This window comes from Syzygium oleosum, unplaced genomic scaffold (assembly GCF_021117445.2).
Source record: "Syzygium oleosum isolate NSW1041296 unplaced genomic scaffold, Sole_v2.1 Sole_v2.01, whole genome shotgun sequence".
Taxonomy (NCBI): Eukaryota; Viridiplantae; Streptophyta; class Magnoliopsida; order Myrtales; family Myrtaceae; genus Syzygium; species Syzygium oleosum.
The window spans coordinates 38,670,227-38,692,219 of record NW_026607485.1 but is presented as its reverse complement, the minus strand read 5'-3'; the positions used below and the strand labels follow the sequence as shown (position 1 = coordinate 38,692,219).

Below are 21,993 nucleotides of genomic sequence, written 5' to 3'. Positions count from 1 at the left end.
GGGCAAAATCGAAATATTAAAATTTGAGTGAAGGTAGTTTGGGAAGGGAAATTTTTTTTTCAACATTTGTGGAATGCCGAAAGCCCAAAGCTGATCCAAATTCTAGCATTTGGCCAATGCTAAGCCCAAAGCTGAACCAAACGGGCCAACAACACAACCCTACTCAAAAGATATCGACATGCAACAAAATGGCCATGCGCAGGGAAAACTATTGCCTCCACCATGCTACTTGCTTCACAATAACCGCAGCTCTTGGACATGTTTCCTCCTCTTTTAAACAACGAAAAGTCAAAACATCTCAAGTTTACAGAAAATGGGGGGAAAAATTGCAGGTCTGATTCTTTAATCTCTTCAGACCTTAAAGAACATCATGTGGTCAACTCATCAAACAGCGGTATCGAAGGAAGAAAAACGTCCACCGTTTTATAAGATTACTTCAATTCAGTCAGTTATGGCAAGCGAAGACTTCAGTCTCGTCACTAAATGTGGCAGTGTGTTGATGCTGTCATCAATCGATCGCTCGACACAAGCCTCCAAATCTTTCATGGCGTCAGTCCTAATCTGTTGGAGCTTGGCTGCCTCAAACTTATCTTGGCACACCATTAAGGACCTATTCAGCCTTTCCTGCATCACACATAAAGACGCAATACTTTCAAATACGAAAAGGAAAACACTAATTCAAATGCACGTAGAAGAGACCTCACCATATGTGAGATACCCTTCTCATTTCCCAGGACATGCAAGGTACAAATTACGATGCAATCTCTTTGGAAAAGGTAAACTAGCGCAATTACAATGCAAGCTCTATGGAATTAAGCAGATTGTTTGATGATAATTCTTTTTTCTAACAGCAAGGTCCAATGCTTCCGTGAAGTCGAGGATACCAAATTCTTGGGACAAGGAGCAAAGTAGCACTAGATATTTGGTGATTTAAGTTATCCACAAGATGAGGATTCATATTGATAGGGCGAAAACCGATATTTAGCAAACTCAGCCTCTAGATCTGAGTCAAGCCCCATAACTTCCTTGCTCCCACCTGATCGGAGAGCATACAAGTCCAGTCCATTCCCTCTCAAACTTTAGCAATTGAGATTAAATCTTTAGCATATTGTTGATGATTCTCGACCTTAAATGTTCTATTGCTCCTCTCTAATTAGAGATCCCGCTATATGCCAGATCGAAACAACAAAAACCACAACACGCAGCATGCAGGTCAGTTTTTATCAGTGTAAAACAGCTCTCTCTGTTATTTCATCATGTAAATCTGTCTCATTTGGATATGTGAAAATGTAATAAGAAGCAACATGCCATGAGTTCATAAACTTTGATGAATGCAGAAAGCGATTCATGGTGCTTATGTTATCACTTGATCTGGACATCATGCAAAACTGATGATCAGAAACCGCCGAGACAAAAAAAAAATTTATATTTTTCAAGTCGCCTTGCCCGACAATCCAAAGACATGAAGCTTTTATGCAATTAACCCGAAAATTAATATTTCTTCAATCGCACAGAAAATCATAAAGATCCTTTTTTTTTTCCTTTTGCACTCATATTAGAGACACGCGAAAAGTTAATTCCAGTTGCACTAAAATGACCTCTTTCAGAAGATAGCAATTGCAACGCTTCAGTTATAATACCTCGAGCTATAAAATAAATCATCTCAGCCAAAACATTAAGCTACTCTCAAGTCATATAACGAAAAACACCCAAATCAAATAACATCATAAGAGCGAAAAATTAAAGGGAAAAAGGGAAAAAGCAACTGACTTGAAACTTGCCCATCTCGTTCTCGACTCGTTGCTGAGCACCGACAACCGGAACGCTGCAATTTTCCACACAGCTGCTAATCTCTTCCTGTCTCCTCCTTCTGTCGAAGCACTCGTACGCACATTTGAAGTACGCTTGCTGCACGCAATCGCGACCCAAATTCATCAAACGACAACAAGAATCACAGCCCAGATACACGAGATTCCTCCTGTCATACGAAATGGGCGAGCAAAACACCCTGAAAACCCATCTGACTACTGACCCACCACTCAAGAAAACCGATACCCAGAAAATAAAGTCCCAAGAAACACGGAAACAGAGGACGTAACGTGACGTAACGTAACGTACCTGAAGGGTGAAATTGACATGATCCTGGATACCGGAGAGATGGGCTTGGGCGGCGGCGTTGACTTCGCCGAGCTTGCGCCTGAGTCGGTCGGAAACCACCTGCTCCTCCGCCGCTGCAATATGGTCCATGTTTTTCAGGTGGGGGGTTTTTGAGGGGTTTTTGGGGGTGTTTGGCGTGCTTTGCTTCGGCTTCGGCTTCAGCAAACATTCGAGTCGAGACGTGATGTAGGACTGTATATATAATATAAGCCCTAGAGTCCATATGGGCTCGCTCGAGCCCATCTCTAGCCATACCCACGAAATACATTTCCGGGAAAATTGTTTAGAAAGACCTAAACCTACTGCAATTTTGTCAATTCAATTATAAACTTTTCAATTTTGCAAATTCAATCCTAAACCTTTCACTTTTTATCAATTGAGTCCTCACTTTTACGCTTCTTGCCAATTGAGTTCATCAGGCCAATTTTGGCTCGAAATCACTGATGTGGACTCCGGCTTACGTGGCTCTGACGTGGACAAATTTGATTAAATGTTAATATTTTCCATATTTATTTTTTTTTCTTTTCTCTTCTTTTTTCATTTTTTCTTTTTCATTTTTTTATCTTTTTATCCCTACCCATATTCCTCCTCCAGCCAGTCACTAAGCGTGAACAATTAACCATTGGCAAGGCTGACCTCGCCCAGCCATGGCCTCACCTTGCTAGGGGCTGGCGAGGTCGACCTCGCCAGCCCTCTCCTCTGGCAGATTGCCAATGCCCGACGATCAGCTGGAGGAGGAAGAAGAAGGGGAAGAGAAAAAAAAATGGAAAAATAATAGAAAAGAAAAAGAAAAAAATTCAAAAAATATTAAAATATTATTAAAAATTATCAATGTTAGCACCACGTAAGCCGGTTGACATCCATGTCAGCACTTTCTAGTCAAAATTAGCCGGATGGACTCAATTGGTAAGAAGTAAAAATGTTTAGAACTCAATTGGCAAATTGAAAGGTTTAAGACTGAATTGGCAAATATGCAATAAATTTATGACTTTTTGGACAATTTTCACCGCCTAAAATCAGCTGCCAAACCAAACTCTCTCCTGAAATGCAGCTATGATCTCGTTCCAGTGGAAGCCGTTCATCAATCGATGTCATCAACATCCTAGTCACATATTCAGCACCAGCTGTGCCAGAGCGCTCCCTAATCAACCTCTACTCTTCCTCTGGCAAAGTCTTCAGCTTCTTTCGTCATTCCACACCACAACACCCCCTTCTAGACATGGCCATGGTTCGGAACCGGCTGGTTCCGATTCGTGGCCATGTGTGAACCGGAACCGGTCAGTTCCAGTTCGTAATTTAAAAATTAAAAAAATAAATTATGCAATAAAAAAATTATGAATTATAAAATTATGAAATAATGAATTATTTAATATAAATTGTAATCAAAATGTAAATTATAGGGGTGATCGGTTCCCGATTCGATCCGGTTCCGATCGAAACCGGGAACCGAACCGGTAAGACCGGTCTCTTAATTTTAGAACTAAGAACCGGACCGGCAAATCATAGAACAGGGAACCGGACCAATGGTCCGGTTCAAGTCTAGGCGATCCAATGGAACCTTTTGCTCTTAATTAGCAAAGGATCGCAGTCACAAAAGGCATACAACTTCACATGCTTATGGCTTGGCTTGGGTTTTATACACAATCCCTTTGATGGTCTCTTCATTCCCACTCGATGTGGGACTCTTGGCATTTGCATGAAGACAAGCCAAGAGTCTCACATTGAAGGTGTTCAAGGCAAGCCGAGAGTCCCACATCGAATGGGAACGAAGAGGCATTAGAATCATTGTGTATAAAACCCAAGCTAAGTCTTGTAATTAGAGTTTAATACACCCAAGTCAAGCATTGTAATTAGAGATCAATGCACTTACAATGCATGGCAATTAGAGTTCAAATTGTTTTATAAAAAAAAATTAAATAATGAATTTTTTTTTAAAAAAATTTCATTATTATTTTTTTTAAAAAAAAAAATTGGAACCGGGTCCGTAGGCCACGGGCCGGTTCTGGCTCCGAACCGCAGGCCCGGGTTTGACCGGGCCGGTTCCGGCCCGGAACCGGCCCGTGGCCATGTCTAGCCCCTTCTGATCTTTAATACGACTCAAAACAGTTTCGGTGACTTCCGAATAAAATCCACTATATTGCGTGGCTTGGGTAAATCATTTTGTTTCCGTTATTGATCCAACGACCTTACGGGGATTATCATCTCGGGTTCTTTCTTCAACACTTCGATCAGAACCAACACCTTAGACACCGCTTTATGCTTCTCGGTAGCGATTTCAAGATCATGCACCCTCTTGTTCTTGCTCCTATCTCGCACACTCTTGCTGGTGGTCATGAATCTGAGCTGCAACCAGTTACGTAAAACCTCGGCCAAAACTCGAGTTTCTTCTCAGGGTAGGCGAACGCACTAGGGAGGTGACGATGCATCCAAACTCTCTCACCGAACTCCATTCGTTCGGGTAAGCTACGGTTTCAACAATGAATTGAAGACGGGTCATCTCAAGGTGCTAATGCCTTGCTACAAATTCAAGAAACAAGCCCAAGAAAAGCAAATGGCTCTCCCTCTGGACAGACTTCAAACAGCTTACGTGCAACAGAACGAGGAACAGCAAGACCCCAAAATGAAAATATACGACAAGATCGCCGTAAATGCATGATTGCCAGCATCAGTTTTGACTTCAATAGAAGCCAGTTGGATTTTAGGTGTGGCTTGTGGGAAGAATGAATGAAAAGAACAAGCAAGGCGCGTGCGAAGACGAGCGAACGGGCGATATAGACAATTAAAAACATCTTCTCACTATATATAAATCCAAAAAGTTACGTGAAAAGAACAAATTGTTTTAGGAAAATATATGCAAGAGATAATTAATTGTTTTAACTTTTAAGACTGATTTGCTTCTTTTGGCAAAATCTAGCCGGAATAATTAATTGAACTGGAGCAATATCAAAACTTCTTTGGTATGAGGGAGAAGGAAGCACTGCTGGAAGAGTTTAAAGATTTAAGAAGCCAGCTTCTGTTTTTCTATGGATTGTAGTATAAAAATTATCTGATGTCGAATTTTAACATGCGGCAGAAATGAGCTGTAGGGGCTGAGCAAGAAGCTCAAAACGCTTTCCAAGAGATGAATAAGTTGAAAAAAGAGCACCAAACTGAGATACAGACTGTAAAACCGCCTTCTAGCAGAATCTAGATTGCCTAACGAGGCATGCGGAGCTGCTGCTGCTGATTTCACCATGGCCAAATACAACGCGGTGAGCCCCAAAATGCAAATAACCGGCAGTGGAAGGAAGAGTTCAAAGAGTTCTACGACAGTGAAGGCGGTGAGTTGTCTTCACTTGTGGAGACTAAAAATCATGGTTGATGGTATACGATGGTTGCAATATATAGGGGAAAAAACCACAGTTGTCCTCCATCTCCTTTATCTACTGACCACTTCCCCTACCTTCCCCCCAAGCACCTTGGAAGGAAAAAAAAAAACATCAAATAGAAACCACTTAGCTTATATCTTAATTTATCAGGTCAGCGGTTTCCACGAGCAAAGTGAGGAAATAAGGTTCCTCCAAAACAGAAGCCTTATATCCAGCAGATTCCCATCTCTTGGAATGGAAGGATGTGATGTGAAACCTTTGTCTACAAGGACATAAACTTCCCACAACACAATGCTTCACCCATATGTTTCACCAATATGTTCGAGGGCATAATAAGAGAATAAATTGCTTTGAATACACAAAAGTAGAGAAAAACTATGACACGGTGCGAGATGAAATTTTCTGGGTGAATAGAACTAGAATGCTGCAAAATTTACAGCACTTTCTGTACTATAGTCGATTACTGATACATCTGTCAAGCTATTAGTTGGAAGTATAATACATAGAATACAACATGAGCGTCTAGACCAGTCAAACGGGAATGGATACAATGAATGTTACCTACTACAATGAATGTCACATTTGCCAAGATGCTCCCAATCCCCAACCTAAAAGACAAGGCTCCCCACCAATATAGAAGTTAAGGGAACAGTGAGATTGTCATCGAGCTCAGAGCTCAGAGGATGCGATTCCACCAGTGCACAAGCAAGAGAGACCATCAAGAAACCAGAAACCATCTCCCAACTTCCTTGGATATAACCAAATGAAGAAAAATAGGACAAAAACCTGAAAACAAAGTAAATTGTACCAGTCAGGCCACCACTAAAGCAGTTTTTAGTTTGCGGTCGATACAGAATCATGCTATATTCAACTGAAGATTACCCAAGAGATGCTACAAACCCAGCAGTGAACATTGCAATGCTACCAGCGAACGATTTATCACTGTTGTAAGGAATTTTATGACGGCCAAACCGCCTTCCAATAATGTCTGCAAAACCTGAAAACAAGCAAAACAGGCGTCTGAGCTTAAGCCTACCCTTTTTAATTATAGACGTTGGGGCGAATTATGTAAATCTTCAAAATAATTATTACATCTCCTGTCCAGGAAATGCAGTGAGGAAGAAGGAGGCCAACCAATACCGTGCCGCACACTTGATACCTCTGTATTACTTTAAGCCTTGACCAAGGATGATATCATCTATTGGATGATGGAGATATCTTCACACAGCTATCATTTTTTACATTACACACTAAAGTATTTCTCAAGTTTTAGGCAGGGCTGCAGGGGGCACATCCCATGACATTGAAGAAGTCCTCAGTATGTCCTCCCTTGAAGTTACTTTATCCAATATGCTGATATAACAAGCAAGAAAATATGGAATTTAGATTACTATACCATCTCCTGCGCAGAGGTTGCATATTGCAGCAATCGCAATTGGAGAAGTTCTCCAGTAATATGCACAAGCAAATGTAATAGTGGAAGCATAGAATAGTGGCCCTTTAAGAAGTTCCCTGAAAGAGATCAAGATGATTTCAGTTTCAGAAGTTGAACAAGGTTTCTTGGAGACAAAATAGAAGAGGAGAGCAACACAGCAGCAAGAATGAAAATCTGAAAAATCTGATGCCACGCTAGATTGAATCGCTTGACAGAGAAAATCACTTATCAAAATAACTAATTTCAGAATCACTGTTGTGATTATGATAATATAGGCAATGTAATCATATCATACAAAGTTCACTTCTCTTGTCAATGCAAGGCAGATAATAAATAACTCGAGTTACGAACCTGTGGTCCCCAAATCTGCTCATGGACTTCACCGTTGCCTCATCTTTCCAAATGCCAGATCCCACAAGAAGCATGCGTACGATGTTAAGCCCTGGAATTGTAGCAGCTAACAGTGCACCTTGATGCCCAGAACTGTAATGAAATAGCAATAGCCATTTCACCAAACAAATAAGCCAGTACAATTCTAAAATAGGTAATTTAGTCTAGAGATTACCTGAATAATGGCCAGCAAAGCATGAAAACTAATCCAATGCTTACATGCACAAGCTTCCTATTAAGTTTCTAAATGAGGGAAAAAAGCAAAGACATTTAGATGTAATGAACAGCATGAAAACAGCAATCACTCTACAACTTGCTATATCTACAGGGACTGCTTTCAGATATGAATAAAATTGGTCCCATTAGTGAAACGAAACATCCAAGCATCCTGACACAGCATCATCAGGACGAAAATCACTGAACACTCTTCCTTTTGTTTAAAAGGCAAGAAATTCCCATAGGAGGCGATACCCAAATCAATTACCTTCCTCAAAAAGTACATACATATATGCATACACATACACTCTTATGATTAATCAGGTCATCAAATTTTCTTAAAATCTTAAGATGTGAAAAGTTTATTATAAAAGTTTATGAGGACATACCGAAGTTTCATTGATCGTGTCATGAATGAAGGGGTTAATCTGTTTCTTTCTTACTAGTTCAAGTAATCTTTTCTGCAGGAATGGAATACTTAACGAAAGTCCCGACTTTTTTTCTCCCTCGAAAAGTGGAACTTACCTTTAACTTCATGAGATGTTCATTGGAATGTAACAATCCACATCAGTAATATTCCTTATAGTCATTTGCAACTACAATGGATAATAAGATAAAAATAGTATCTTTCACAAGTCCAATCCAAATTTTTGTTGGGCAATACATAGATTGATTCTTGAACAAGAACCACACGGCAAAATGAAGTTCTAAATGGGGCAAGAAGAATTGAGACTTGGCTTTAATACTGCGTGGTAACATCGAATCCAAAACATAAGCTACGGGGTGGTGGAAAGATGCTACATGCATGTAAGGCCCGAACACAACCGGCAGATAAGAGATGCGGTGTACACTACTGCAGACTTCATTCACAACAATTCAATGGAAGTCAGCGACAACAGACAAGGCAAACTATCGAAGTCGGAATCGCTTATAGCTATATATAAAAAGGAAAAGCTGCCAAACTCGATCTGAACATTCTCACAGGAGACTGACTGCTCTGTAGCTCTTACAATGGCTATAATCTCCTCTAATTTTCCTCTTTTTTTTTTAGCGCTAAACAGTTCTCTCTAATCGCACATCAGATTTGATTCCGCGGACCAGATGTGTAATTCGTCATCCCGACGAAGCCTGAAAGAATTACTAGTGTCAAACGCTGGCCCGTTGACTTCTCTGGAAACGAACCTCAGTTGCGAAACGCACACTCTGTTAAACCCACATTTGCACCCATTTTCCAAAGATTAAGAGCTCAAACCGCCTCCTTTATCGGGGGAAGCTAGGCGAGGCGACGATTGAGGAACACGCGAAGTGCGCACGCGCACGCAAGAGAAGCGAACGAACAACCAATACAGAGAGAGAGAGAGAGAGAGAGAGAGAGAGAGAGAGAGAGAGAGAGAGAGAGAGAGATCCCGTCCCAACCTGGTCAAAGAGGCCGCGCTTCGCCGTCTCTTCGAACAGCCGGAGGCTCGAGAGGGCGATGCCGCCGGACAGGGCGGCGGCGAGAGCATCGGAGACGAGCGGGTTCCCGTGGAGCATGGCGGCGGCGGGGGGCGCGGCCGGATTCCGGCGGGGCGGGGGCGGCGGCGGTGCCCCGGGGGCGGGGGCGGCCGGGGAGGATCGGAGGGCGCGGTGGCGGGGAGCGGGGAAGCCGAGGGTAGGGATCGGGGCGAGGATGGGGAGGAGATGCGAGCGGTGAGATCGGAGGGGTGGGTGGGCGATGGCGGTAAATTCGACGGATGCAGCAGCCGTCATTCCCCCTTCCCTTTTCTTTGCCAAATTCGGGGATGGATGAAGCGGAGGTCGTTGCCTTTGGGCATGGTGGACTTTTGACTTGGGCCTATTACTGCGCTTCTTTGTCGCTTCTCGACAGCTTTTTGCCGTCCGATGAACTTGGAGAATCAAACGTGTCTTAATTGCTCCATCACAAGTTCTAACACTTATCAAAAAAAAAAAAAATACAATTGAAATCTAAAATTTTTTAAAGATGTGATCAAATTTTAAAATTTGTCAAATTGATCAAATCAAGTTCTTGACAAGTTTCAAGACTTGACTATAGATTTTGAAAGTTTTAGGACTCGACTGCACTTTCGTGAGAAATTTTAAAACTTGATTGCATCTTTTCGAAAGTTTTTAGGATTCAGTTGCACTTTTATGACAAGTTTTAGGACTTGCAGTGCACGTATCCCTAATTACTATTACCATATCAAAACTTTAGCTGTGAATCGAGGCTCGCGCTATTTCCGCTCTTTATTGGCTCCTGATACTTCCTATCACGTTAGATTGCCTATATTAATCCTTGCGGGTCCCACTATTGATTTGAAATTATTTCCTACCTTTCTTTCTCCCTTTTCTTTATTATAGGCTCGCGCTATTTCCACTCTTGATTTAAGATTATTCTTATCTTCTTTTTGGTTTTTGTTCCTTTTCTTTCCCCATTTAGAACAAAATTGGTGTTCGTCTTTTTATAAAAAATAGTTCAGTTAGCATACAGCTAAGTAATTATCATGTTAACGAGTTGTATATTTCTCTCTTTTTTTTACTAGGAAAATATTATTCAAAAATAACATAAGCATAAGTAAGAGCGAAAAGGACAATATATCAATTTTGGTACGCATTTCGTTTAATTATAAGTTTAATATGTGTCATTATGTTGTAATCTATGTATTTTAACTGCTTAGCTTACATTTTATTCGGTGAATCTAATCGTTCGATTTTAATTTATTTTTCATGCTATTATTGCATGATGTTTTAAAAGATACTTTCAAAAAATTAAAAATATGACACAGTTAAGTACATGAAAAATTCTAAATATCCATTATTATCATGAAATGCAAAAAAAAATGCTTCCTAAAACATTATTACATAGAAATGGTATAATTAGTTGTTGACAAGAAATTATGGCAATTGTAATTGCATTATAAGACAACCCATTCAAGCCGTTTGCAAACACATATTTTTGTCGATTGTAAATGCATAGGAATTTTCATAGAACCAATAGTGAAAAGAAAATTATCCTCAAAGTGAATGTACTGCAATAATAACAAGTTGCCACTTAACAAAAATTATAATCCGTTCAATTGCTTGGCTCTACTCTTTAGAAAAAAAAAATAGTTTACCTGAATTAGACAATAAGGGATTTGACATCAATAAGAAAGTCATTATTTACTAAAACTAAATATATATCTAGGTGTAATTTTCAATGTCATAGTCCAAGAAGTTCCATCCTTAGAATAAATCTTTCAGGATGAATTGTTGCATGCTTAAATCCTCTGTGCCTATTATATTTCACAGCCATAAATTCCATCTGACATCTTTGCCTTTTGATTTACATGTTCGACTATTATGGCCATAAACCATACAAGTATCACATCTCTTCCCCTTTCAACAATCTCAAATGCAAAAGGATCATTAGTGTAATAATTGCTTCTGCTTTAGTTTTTGAATTGGAAGGACAATCTTTATGAGATGTAGCTCGAGGCTCATATAAGAAAAGATCACTTACTCGTACAAATTGCTCAATTTACTTTCGGATAACTTCCTTTTTTGAAAGTGGCCATTCTTGACACCTCTTTCCAACTCCTACAGTAGTTGCCGGAATAGATCTTCATTATTTTGGGTAATATCACAATCTAGAAAGCACCTTATATCAAGCCTCCATTGTTAATAAATTATATCTATAAGAAAACCTAAATCTTATTTCATGAGCGCATAAGGCCCATGGATTGCATAAAATGCCTGGTACAAATAGGTTGCCCAACTATACTTTTAGCAATCAGATATTGCTTGTAGAGCTTGTCTAAAGCAAATACTAACACCTGAATAATCAAGTTCCTGAAGAAAGAAATAGATAATGAAGAACTCTTACCTTTTCACTTGACAATTTGGTTTGGATTTCTTGAAACTGATTCTCAACTGCAAGGCATCTTTTCTTTTTCTCCTCGACTAAATTCCTCGTTGACACTTATAGATATGCTTTTAAAGTCGAATGTGCCATCCCTTAAAGTAATATGGTTCCTAATATGCATGTGCAAATCTATTCAAGCAGGCACAAAAAACTCTTTAAAAGGAACTCATGTATTTTTAAAGTTATTAAGAACTAATGGTTTTTCCTTCCAACAATCTTCAAATTGTCGAATATTTTGATCATATTCCACTTCACTCTTGGAGTTCAAAACCTTGGACCAAATAGGCATAAAAGAGTCCCAACCCGTTCCTTCTTCTATTGAAATTTACATTTTACCACATTATTCTTCTCAATCTGCCAAACACACAAGAAGTTCACGCTTCAAGGAAAAAATGAATCGAATTGCATTATCAATACCGACTCTCTATCAATGATGATGGCTGCAGGTTGACATTCAACACCCAATATGTTGCTAAACATGGTCAAAGCCCAAACATAAGCTTCCTTTTCTTCCTTTCTCAAAAATGCAAAACATGAGTAAAAAGGAATATTAAGGCTAGGAACTCAATAATATCCGACAAAGGCATTTTGTATCTATTAGTCTTGTAAGTACAATCCACTACAAAGACACTTGAGAAGTGTTTTGTTAGTGCCATGGGAATAGAATGAGAGAAAAATAAATGCATCAGGTAACCCTTGGCATCATGTTTAAAATTGTAGATGAATACACCAGAACTAAGCCCATCCAATAAAGCTTGGACCATAGTGCGACCATTTAGATATTCATGACAAATTTATCTTTCATGTTGTAAACAATTTTAGTAATAACTTGAACGTTGAAATTACATTGTCTCAAGGAAGAAAGAATTTGGCAAGGAGGTATATCGACTTTAGATATCTCTTTCACATGTGAAGCTTCCACTTTAGAAAAGCGATGACAAGTAGGATGTCCGAACATATCACGTGAAGGATCATGATTGTGTGATGCATTCGATATTTTGAGTGACCATGATTCGTTCTTCTCTTTTATAGGAGCGAACTTCAGAAGGACAATCAATCAAGCGAGATCTAGTCTTTCTTCTCTAATGTTTAATGTAAATATTATGTCCATCACGACAATTATCTCCCTTGTTACAACAAAGGAGAAAATATTTGTCCCTCTTGGATCTTTTTTCTAGAGAAAACATAACCTTGAGCAAAAAGACGCGTCTGCACACCGCACAAAAGATTCTCATGCGTTAGAAAATAACCTAATAAAGTTTCAAATATACCTATTGACATGATTGATTGATGTTCTTCATTTGCAGTTTGAGTATTTTTCAATAGGGTTATTATTACGAATAACTTCAAACTGATACACCTGTGACAAATTTACTAAAAATTAATTTTTTGACCATAAAAAACCCTAAAATATACCACTGGATTAATATCACGAAAAATCACAAATTGAAAAATCTGTGACAAATAGATGGGTAAAATTCTAAACTGGCACACTCGTCAACTGCCACGTGTCATCCAATTTAGCAATTTGACGGTAAAATTTAATGGAAACTAACGAAGGGTAAATTTGTTACAAGTGTACCAGTTTAGTGTTTTTTGTGATAAAAAAATTAGTTTGGGATAAATTTATCATTGGTGTACCTATTTTGGGTTTTTTTATGGTATTAACCCTTTTTACTATTGTCTTCCATAGTGACTCCACTACAAAAAACAAAACAGTGAAAGATGGGTAAATTATGTATAATGCATACATCAACCATAATATTCAATTTTTTAGGAAATTCTAGTAAATTTATATTGAAAGTCAAAGTTGAAATTTTTTTGATTATGAGGATAATCTAGGGAAATAAAGCAAATAATTTAAAACTAACATTTCTTTAACTTGATATATGATTAGTGCTTGCTAAGATTACAAGTCACAACAATGGAGAATAAGTACAGAAGAAGACTAACGTGAAGGAAACATTAAAATGTATTGGGGGTGAAAAAAAGCTATTTGAAATAGATGGTCGTTTTGTCTTTTAGTAAAATTGAAACAAAAGAAAAAGAAGAAAAAAAGTAAGAAACAATCTTAAATAAAGAGTGGGACCCACAAAGAATAATGTTGTATATTTAATACGACATGTAGGGTGCATTTGTTTCACAAAAAACTCAATAATAACGAAAAATGATTTCTCGGAAAGCATTTTTCATGAATATGGTTAGTTTTCCTTTGTTTGGTGATATATGATTGAAATTATTTTATGATGTTTGGATTTAATTGAAAAATGATTTCAATCTCTGAGACTGGCGACTAGTGGAGGGAAGAAAAAAGAAAAAGAAAAAGAAAGAAAAAAAAGCAAAAGAACGAAGAAAAGAAAAGAATAAAATATTAAAAAAGGTTAAGATGAACAATTCCGCAAAATGTTTTCACCTCCTCAGATTAAAGAATTTACTTCGATAATATTATACATGATGTTTTCCTTGATCGGAAAATGTTTTCCGTTGCCTTATCATTTTTTACGAAACAAACGGGTGAAAGTCCGGAAAACAAATTTTCGAAAAATACTTTTCCTCAAACAAACGCACCTGTAGTGTTAGGAGCCAATTAAGGGTGGAAATAGTGCGTGCTTTTTTTAAAATTTAAAATAACTTAAATAGTTTATATGGAAAAGTTAAAGGATAACTCTTTAACGAGGAAAAATGGGCATATCATATAGCTCTCATTCCCTGTTATTTCACTAGTATAGTCGCCTATATTACGATTGACATAATGATAAAAGAGTCGTCTATTATTATTAACAAGATCATGAATCCGATTCACGCTGTGAGCCAAGATTTCTCGATGTGTATTATCACTACCATTAACGAGATCACGATGCAATCTATTATTGCGAATTAGACAGGAGGGTCATCTATTATTAACGAGATCGCGAGTTGAATTCACGTTCCAGGTAAAGATTTATTCACTGATAAGTCTTTAGTGGGGCTGCGATTACGGATTTGCCTATATAAGATCTTTATGATAGATCTTGATAGGCTGCCGTGAACTGGTAAGCCTAGACGAGACCTTTCTGATAAGTCCTAACGCGGGTCGCCCTTGTCACACTTTCACTAAAAAAGAAAAAGAAACAGAATTCACTCTCTCAATCAAGAGACATGTTAATCATTTTTTATAAAAGAAAAAACGAGAGAAGACTCGCCTACCTAAGTACCTATCTGCGAAGACTTTGGAATGCAGAAGTTGTGGAGGTAGGAAATTAGAACAGCGCCACCAACCAGTGGCGGCTTGCCACCTTCTTCTCCTTCTCCTTCAAAGGTGCGAACTTTACCACAAAGTCGAAGACGAAAGGGAGACGATGACGAAGGAATCACGCTCGCATTCGCAATCCCCGCACATTTGCGATCAGATCCCACATCTCCTCTCTTCCTTCGTCGACACCTTCGTCGACTTCTCCGTCAGCGGCGGCCTCTTCCTGCTACCCTCCCCGCCGGCGCCGCCGCCGCTGCAGACCCTCCACCCCGCTCCCGACCGCCTCGTCGCCGTCGGCGACCTCCACGGCGATCTCCCCAAGTCCAAGCAGGCCCTTGCCCTCGCCGGCCTTATCGACGGCGAGGGCAGATGGGCCGGCGGCTCCTCCACCCTTGTCCAGGTCGGCGACGTCCTCGATCGCGGCGGCGACGAGCTCAAGATCCTCTACTTCCTCGAGAAGTTGAAGCGGGAAGCCGCCAGGTCTGGAGGTAAGGTTATTACTATGCATGGGAATCATGAGATTATGAATGTGGAAGGTGACTTTAGGTACGTGACCCAGCATGGATTAGAGGAATTTAGGGTTTGGGCTGATTGGTTTAGGACTGGGATTGCTATGAAGGGGCTGTGTAAGGGGTTGGAGAAGGAGAAGGACCCTTTTGATGGGATCCCAGTAGCTTTTCCTGGCGTCAAGGAGGACCTTTTTGATGGTTTTAGGGCTAGAATTGCTGCACTGCGGCCCAGCGGGCCGATTTCAAGTCGTTTCTTGTCGCAAAATTTGACGGTGGTGGTTGTTGGCGAATCTGTTTTTGTTCATGGAGGGATCTTGGCGGAGTACGCGAGTTACGGATTGGAGAGGATCAACGACGAGGTGAGGGATTGGATTAATGGCCTAAAGGGGAGATTCTCGCCACGTTACATGAGAGGGAGGAATTCTTTAGTTTGGTTGAGGAAATTCTCGGATGAGGTTGCAAAGAACTGTGATTGTTCTGCCCTTGAGCATGCTTTAGCCACGATCCCCGGTGCGAAGAGGATGATCATGGGGCATACCATCCAGGAGTCTGGGATCAATGGGGCTTGTAACAATAGGGCGATTAGGATTGATGTTGGTATGTCAAATGGATGTGGTAATGGTTTGCCTGAAGTTTTGGAGATAAACGGGAATTCGGAGTTGAGGATCTTGACATCCAACCCTCTTTACCAGAGTAAGCACAAGTCCCACTTAGGTGATGATAGAAAGAGTGGGCTCGGATTGTTGCTCCAAGAAGGGGGACCAAGGCAAGTGGATGTGAAGGCTTGACTGTCCCAAAGGCCAGTCTCCCTGAATTGACTAGTTTTATTGGATTTGTTACAGAGGTAATTGCTGGACGATGTTGGGTCTTATAGTACAGTATTCAAATTTAGACAGTCATTCACCTTGTATACCATTGAGAATAAATGGACTTATTTATGAGAGCTTTCCACGTGATGTTCACATTGTAGCTGGAAAGAGTAGACTAATTATTTTCTGATGAAGGCTTTGAAATCTGTAAGCCATTGATTATGAATAGGGTATAATCATGTATAAATGCATTCTCGGAACGTCAAAAATTTTACTTTGTACTGTGAAGTTGATTTTTACCTTTCCCTCCTCTTCTCTTTATTTCATGTCAAATGTTGCTGCAAAACTGCAGAAAGTTGCAGCCCAGATTAAAACATGCGTGCTTGGATTTCATGGAAGTTCATCAGCATATGTCAGTTGTCTTGAGTTGATCGGTATTTGACTCTTTTGTTGTTGCGAAGATTTAGAGTCTAAGAGAGCATCTGTCTTAGTTCCATTAGGAGAGTACATATACCCTCTCTGCTATATGTGTTAGGGAGCATAAAATGTTTTCATAAGATATTAGAAATCTGACTTTGTCAAATGTTTTCATGTGAATGAAATGGGTTGTTAGTTGGGTTGGATTGTGGTAGTAGATTTAATTAGCTGGATCTGGATTCTAACCGAGGACCGGAGATTGTCCAACAGGCTGTAGAGTTGCCGTATAACATACTTCATCAAACCGAACGATGCCAACATTTGTAGGGAAGCCTATTTGCAAGATATATAGCTATTAAAACTGTTTTTTCCAAGTTTATTATGGCCTCTATACCAGATACGACACCACAACAAGAGCAACAGCTAAATGACGAATTGTCCTTTTCTTAGTAGTGATCTTGGTACATATGTCTCGGTACATATGTCTCTTTTCAAAGATCAAGTATCCATAAACCTCATTAGTTCATTTAAGTACACATTTCTCAGGCATTTCTCCCAGTACAATTCACAGAAAATGTTTGGGCTTATTGTGTGGGAAATCTTTAACATGAGCAACTGCAATGATACACACACCATTTTAACTAATACAAATGAGTCCAGTAGTAATATTTGTTTAACACGCGGAGATACAGAGTCTATAGGTTGAATAGATCATGTCACTGCAGTATTCCTACACGACTTGAGATTTTCTTATTGTCATCTAAATATCTTGTGACTACAAGCTTGTAAGAGACTGATTCCAACCGATATATGGGAAATTTCTTCCCTAAAGCTTCACTTGTCTATCAGAAATCCAGCTGAAGGGAATAGTGAGTGCTTCCTCGGCCCTTTCCCAAGCTCTCGCCTCCAGCCTTCTAATTTTTGGTATTAAACGGCAGACGTAATCTTGGGCTCTTCTTCCCTCTGCTGAAAGTCCAGTCAGATTCTCCACCTTCCATGTCCCCACCAGAACTCCAGAACATCTGAATAGTCCTTTGCCGTGTAAATGCCGAGCCTCTGCACAATGGCCGAGTAATGGGAGAAAATGTTGTCATCACAACCATCATACGTCAGATGTGCTGGCATAGTGATTCTCTTTCTCATCATGTCGGCAAGTGCCAAGACAGTGCCATCTGGATCGATCTCAAAGAGCTTCTTCGTGATTTTTGTATAGGCTGCTTCGTGGTGCTTCTCATCTGATGCAATTGTACCACAAATTTGAGCCAATTTCATATCCCCGAGTGCCTTGGCAAGCCTGCTGGTATTTCCGTGAGAAATAGATGTCGCTCTTTCTTGAAATGAAGTGTATATGAACAACAGGTAAGGTAGGGACTGTTTTCTGTTCGAGGATCCTAGGAAAAAAAATATAGAAAGGTAATCAGCTCCAAGGAGTACAGAGTTGCCTCAAACTTTTGTGGCATCTTTCTCAACTGATTCTTGTGGGATGACTCTTGAAGATAAAAGTCATATGCATGAATCACTGTTCAATTGCAGAGGCATAACATAAATTTGAAGATGACAATCAACAATTACGAGATGCGATGGACATGTATGTCAACCAAAATGATTCCAGTGCATTCAGTATCTCTTTCAGCTGCTAAGGATTTGCATGCATATGATTATGACTTCGTGCCGATGGACTTGCATATTAGTTGGTCATAGTAGAGATAGGATCTCACCATCCCTGCCCCGATCAGATATTGAATCGTTTTCTCAATTCGCTTCATGTTCACTCGTCCAGACAGGTACAGATACTTGTTCAGGAGGTCACCATGTCTGTTCTCCTCTGCAGTCCATGCCCTTGTTCAAACGGCCCAAGGTGTTAGGCTCGAAGCTGTCTCTTCTCTAACTCCGTCCAAAGTATTAAGCATTGTCTGATAAGTAGGAAGGGCTTCTTCTGTTATCATGCTTCCAACCAAAGCAACAAAGTAGTCATCAGGGATTTCCCTAGACCTCTCCCTAAGTTCCCTAACTTGTTCTTCAAATCCGTCTGATGCTGCATCCGGCAGAAAGTCTTGTGGTTGCCAACAATTCTCGACGGGTTTCAAGTGAACCAATACATTCTTCTCGACCCAATCCTCCATGGACTTGAATATTTCGATCTTTTCAGGTCGCATAGAGTGGGTTACCTGAACATGCACCTCCCTGCGAAGAATAGAAGGCTTCTCGACGTACTCAACCTCCCTGCATTGAACATATGATTTCTCAAGGTTCGTTACAAGCCGGAAACAAATTGGATGTTGGATCTAGTTAAATGTCAAATCGTGAAATGGTGTTCCTCTGCGCTCAAATAATAGGAATAGTAGACGTGCAGATTCACATGGATTGCAAGGACTTTGGCTGGTTGGGGAGGAATTTGAACTTAAACATAAGGATTGACCCGACCACTCCACACTCTACCGAAAATAATTACGTCTGTCCATGCTAATTCAGTTTTCCAGCTTGTGTTTTGATTTTTTTTCTTTCATTTTGGAAGTGAGAAATCTACTCGATTCCACTTGATATTTTTCTTTGAATTGTATTCAATTCAATAGGCAGAAAAGCAAGGCGTATGAAGAGATACTCTGTTCAAACAGAAGTTCCTTGATCATTCATAAGAACCAAATGATACTGAATCGGTATTGATAGCCTTAACTCGCGCCTTAGCTTGTCTCTTGCCTGGAGCTTCTTTCATTGCTAGACCAACCAAGGAACCGGCAAATACTTCTGCTACCAAAAAAGGTTGTGATAAGAAATTCTCCATTTTCTCGTGCTCCTGTTACGGTGGGGTGGTTGAAGGGTGCAGGATAGAGACAGATCGAGATCTTTGGGGTTACCAATTTGATATCTCAAGGTTTGTGTTTTCGGTAACTTGGAGGCTCGGGATTTATTCTGATAGTCAGGTTCATTTGTTACGAAAAAAACTTTATGATAAAGAAAAGTGCTTTACAGGAAATCATTTTTCATGAAAATACTTTTCCCTTTTCAGGTTAAAGAATTCATTTTTCTAACTTTAAGCATACATATTTTCTTTGATCATAAATGATTTTCCATTGACCAGTCATTTTCATAAAACCAAATGCGTAAAAGTCCGGCAAACTAATTTGCGGAGAATTTTTTCGCTCAAACAAACACACCCAAAGATGAGATCGAATCATCATATCTCCACTTCAAGGTGGTAAATTGAAGATGTCGATTCAACCTCTTAAAAGGAACTACCACAAATCATAGTTTCGCTCAACCATAACGTAACTTTCGCATGATCTTACAAAAGATTTATATACTTTCTGCACCTCAACATGGAAACTGAAATCAAGCACTTTCATTAGCTCCAAAAGAACGAGTGAACGGAAGAAGGGGAATGTTGAAAAATCACTTGGTGGCGCTAGAGCGAAGATTGGAGGACATGGACTTGGGAGATCCGAGGCTGCCATCGGCGATTGGAGGCAACTTAAAAGAAAGTGACTTCAGGGGTTTAGAAGTGAGAAATGGATTGAGTTGGAGGGCCATTTTTGTTTATTGATGATATGTGTTGCTTTTTGCTTGGCTTGGTTTTCTCTTTGCGGACGAGACTGCACAATCTGATTTTGAGCAAACTTTGGGGGGTCTTATATGAGGGCATGTAATGGACGTTGTTAATATCATGTTTCAAGTTTGAGCCCCTATACAGAATCCGACCTGATTTGTGGATGTGCATTAGTTTATTAATGAAATTTGTAAGGAAAGAAATCCAAAGAAACTCTATATACGTTGAGATTCGTTTTTCTTTGGTTGGATAAATATCAAGGTTTGATTGGATAAAGATAATCCCAGTGGAGCTTGACTTTCTAGGGCTGTCTTGGATCCTTGGTAGTAGTTACCGTGGGTAGCTCATCAAAATAGGAGAAGCTTAAACTTCCGATTGGGGCCACCCTGCCTGTCCCCTGCTTGTCCAGGTGTATACACCTGGTAGGCTGACGGGACTGCATCCCTTATTCTGGTGAAGAAGACAATTCGTGGGTTTGCTAGTCCGAACAAGTCAGAGAACGGGGCGCGTGCCCTGTGAGTGCTATAGAAGGGAGTTCAAGCGGGACTTTGTGCGGGGCTCAGTTTGTTCGTGGGCCTCCTTCAAGCTGCACATGGGGGTCTGTGTAAAGAGAACCCTGCATCCAATCAAGACGTTCTCTTGGTGAAGACGTGAGTGTTTAAAGATGTGAGGTAATTTTTGTGATCTATTTTAAGAGAGCAATTACATGAGGCTAAACACTGTGGATTCTGAGTGTAGTTTTAGATTGGGAAAAATTTGAGCATGTAAGGGATTGTAACTCTGTAATTCTTTAATTATTAATAGATTATTTGCTACTGGTTTTCTCTGTGGAGTAAATATTGATACTCGGATCGATTTTAGTGAATTATTTGTTGCCGATACTCCCAGTGGAGTAGATACCGACACTTGGACTGAACCACTTCTTTATCGTTCCTCGTTTATTTCTTCAGTGACTTTGCATTGATTTGATTGAACGATTTGGTTAGTTTCCGTGTTATATTACAACAGACGTGAAGCTAGAGATTTGTTTTTTGGGGTAATCAAGCTGGAATCTTACCATGAACTTGAATCACATTAACCACATGCACATCAGGCTGAACTGCCAAGAATAAAACGTAAAGCGCAATGAGCTAAGTACATTGCTCGAGATGCTTTATGTTGAAGAATTGCACCTCCTCTCTTCTCTCAAGCATTCGGGATATTTCTAAGTTACCTAAGTTTTCAGATATTTTGTTGAAAGATATTTTAAATAGAGTGTAGAATTATTTTGGAGTAACATGTACCTAAAAATATCTAGAAAGGATAGAAGTAATTACAGAGGGAATATCCAAGCTAAGAAATATCTAGAAAGACATTTTACTGCCTCTTTAGGCCTACAAGTAGGCAAGTGCTCCCATTAGAGCAAGTGTGGTGGGTGAGAGCTTGGCTCCCATAAGTGGGTGTGTGAGAGAGTGCTTGGCACCCAAGGGCGTGTATATGTTGTCCTAACCGATATAAGACTAAGAGCGTGTTTTCTTTAAGTGAGCCTTTTGTCTTTTTCACCAAGTGGTATTAGAGCCACGCTTCCGCAACTCGACAATTAGGATCAAGAGCCAACGAATTGGGACTGTATCAAAGCAGGTGATCGGGAACTGTGAACCCACCAACTGGGAGGCATGGTACGCGAAGATAGTTGATTTCCTATTGAGATTGATAAAAGTAAAGCCAAGGCTATTTCGGAATTACCGACACCGGCAAATAAAGAAACAATTGCAAATGGTGGTAAGAAAAATAATTTTTTTACATTGGTTTATTTCTAACTTGTCTAGCAAAATATACGTTTTTTCTCCTTTACTTAGGTTAAAAAATCAAGAAGAATTTGTCTGGAAGAAAAGCAACAACTTGCCTTCGATCAACTTAAGGAACACTTAATTAATCCTTATCTTTTGATGCCACCTAAAAAGGGTAGGCTGTTGAAACTCTATTTGTGGGTGACTGATACTACAATCAGAAGCATGTTGGCACAAGATAATGAT

At 39.8% G+C, this 21,993-nt stretch overlaps 3 protein-coding genes and 1 pseudogene across 3 annotated transcripts; 1 reads left to right on the top strand and 3 right to left on the bottom strand.

The window, feature by feature from the left end:
* Positions 1-261: 261 nt before the first annotated feature.
* LOC115679044 (uncharacterized) lies at positions 262-2,282 on the bottom strand. Its single transcript, XM_030602581.2, has 3 exons — positions 2,119-2,282; positions 1,771-1,908; positions 262-624 (listed from the first exon to the last, which is right to left on the bottom strand). Exons 1-3 carry the CDS (start codon positions 2,245-2,247, stop codon positions 442-444), a joined length of 450 nt encoding a protein of 149 aa, XP_030458441.1. The 5' UTR covers positions 2,248-2,282; the 3' UTR covers positions 262-441.
* Positions 2,283-5,890: 3,608 nt separating this feature from the next.
* Positions 5,891-9,358, bottom strand: LOC115683125 (probable phytol kinase 3, chloroplastic). Its single transcript, XM_030607551.2, has 6 exons — positions 8,983-9,358; positions 7,526-7,593; positions 7,312-7,443; positions 6,922-7,037; positions 6,408-6,522; positions 5,891-6,311 (listed from the first exon to the last, which is right to left on the bottom strand). Exons 1-6 carry the CDS (start codon positions 9,313-9,315, stop codon positions 6,134-6,136), a joined length of 942 nt encoding a protein of 313 aa, XP_030463411.2. The 5' UTR covers positions 9,316-9,358; the 3' UTR covers positions 5,891-6,133.
* Positions 9,359-14,735: 5,377 nt separating this feature from the next.
* Positions 14,736-16,305, top strand: LOC115663864 (shewanella-like protein phosphatase 2). The gene has a single exon (XM_030585842.2). It carries the CDS (start codon positions 14,806-14,808, stop codon positions 15,994-15,996), a length of 1,191 nt encoding a protein of 396 aa, XP_030441702.1. The 5' UTR covers positions 14,736-14,805; the 3' UTR covers positions 15,997-16,305.
* A 764-nt stretch (positions 16,306-17,069) lies between these two features.
* Positions 17,070-20,052, bottom strand: LOC115663863 (stearoyl-[acyl-carrier-protein] 9-desaturase, chloroplastic-like; annotated as a pseudogene).
* Positions 20,053-21,993: the final 1,941 nt, after the last annotated feature.

Excerpts from the sequence above, each read along its gene's own strand:
- LOC115679044 (XM_030602581.2), bottom strand. The coding sequence starts at position 2,247 with ATGGACCATATTGCAGCGGCGGAGGAGCAGGTGGTTTCCGACCGACTC. Across the intron at positions 1,909-2,118 it reads ATGTCAATTTCACCCTTCAG|CAAGCGTACTTCAAATGTGC; the intron begins GTACGTTACGTT and ends GATTGCGTGCAG. Across the intron at positions 625-1,770 it reads ACGAGATGGGCAAGTTTCAA|GAAAGGCTGAATAGGTCCTT; the intron begins GTCAGTTGCTTT and ends TGTGTGATGCAG.
- LOC115683125 (XM_030607551.2), bottom strand. The coding sequence starts at position 9,315 with ATGACGGCTGCTGCATCCGTCGAATTTACCGCCATCGCCCACCCACCC. Across the intron at positions 6,523-6,921 it reads CAACCTCTGCGCAGGAGATG|GTTTTGCAGACATTATTGGA; the intron begins GTATAGTAATCT and ends GCTTGTTTTCAG. Across the intron at positions 6,312-6,407 it reads GGGTTTGTAGCATCTCTTGG|GTTTTTGTCCTATTTTTCTT; the intron begins GTAATCTTCAGT and ends CTTTGTTTTCAG.
- LOC115663864 (XM_030585842.2), top strand. The coding sequence starts at position 14,806 with ATGACGAAGGAATCACGCTCGCATTCGCAATCCCCGCACATTTGCGAT.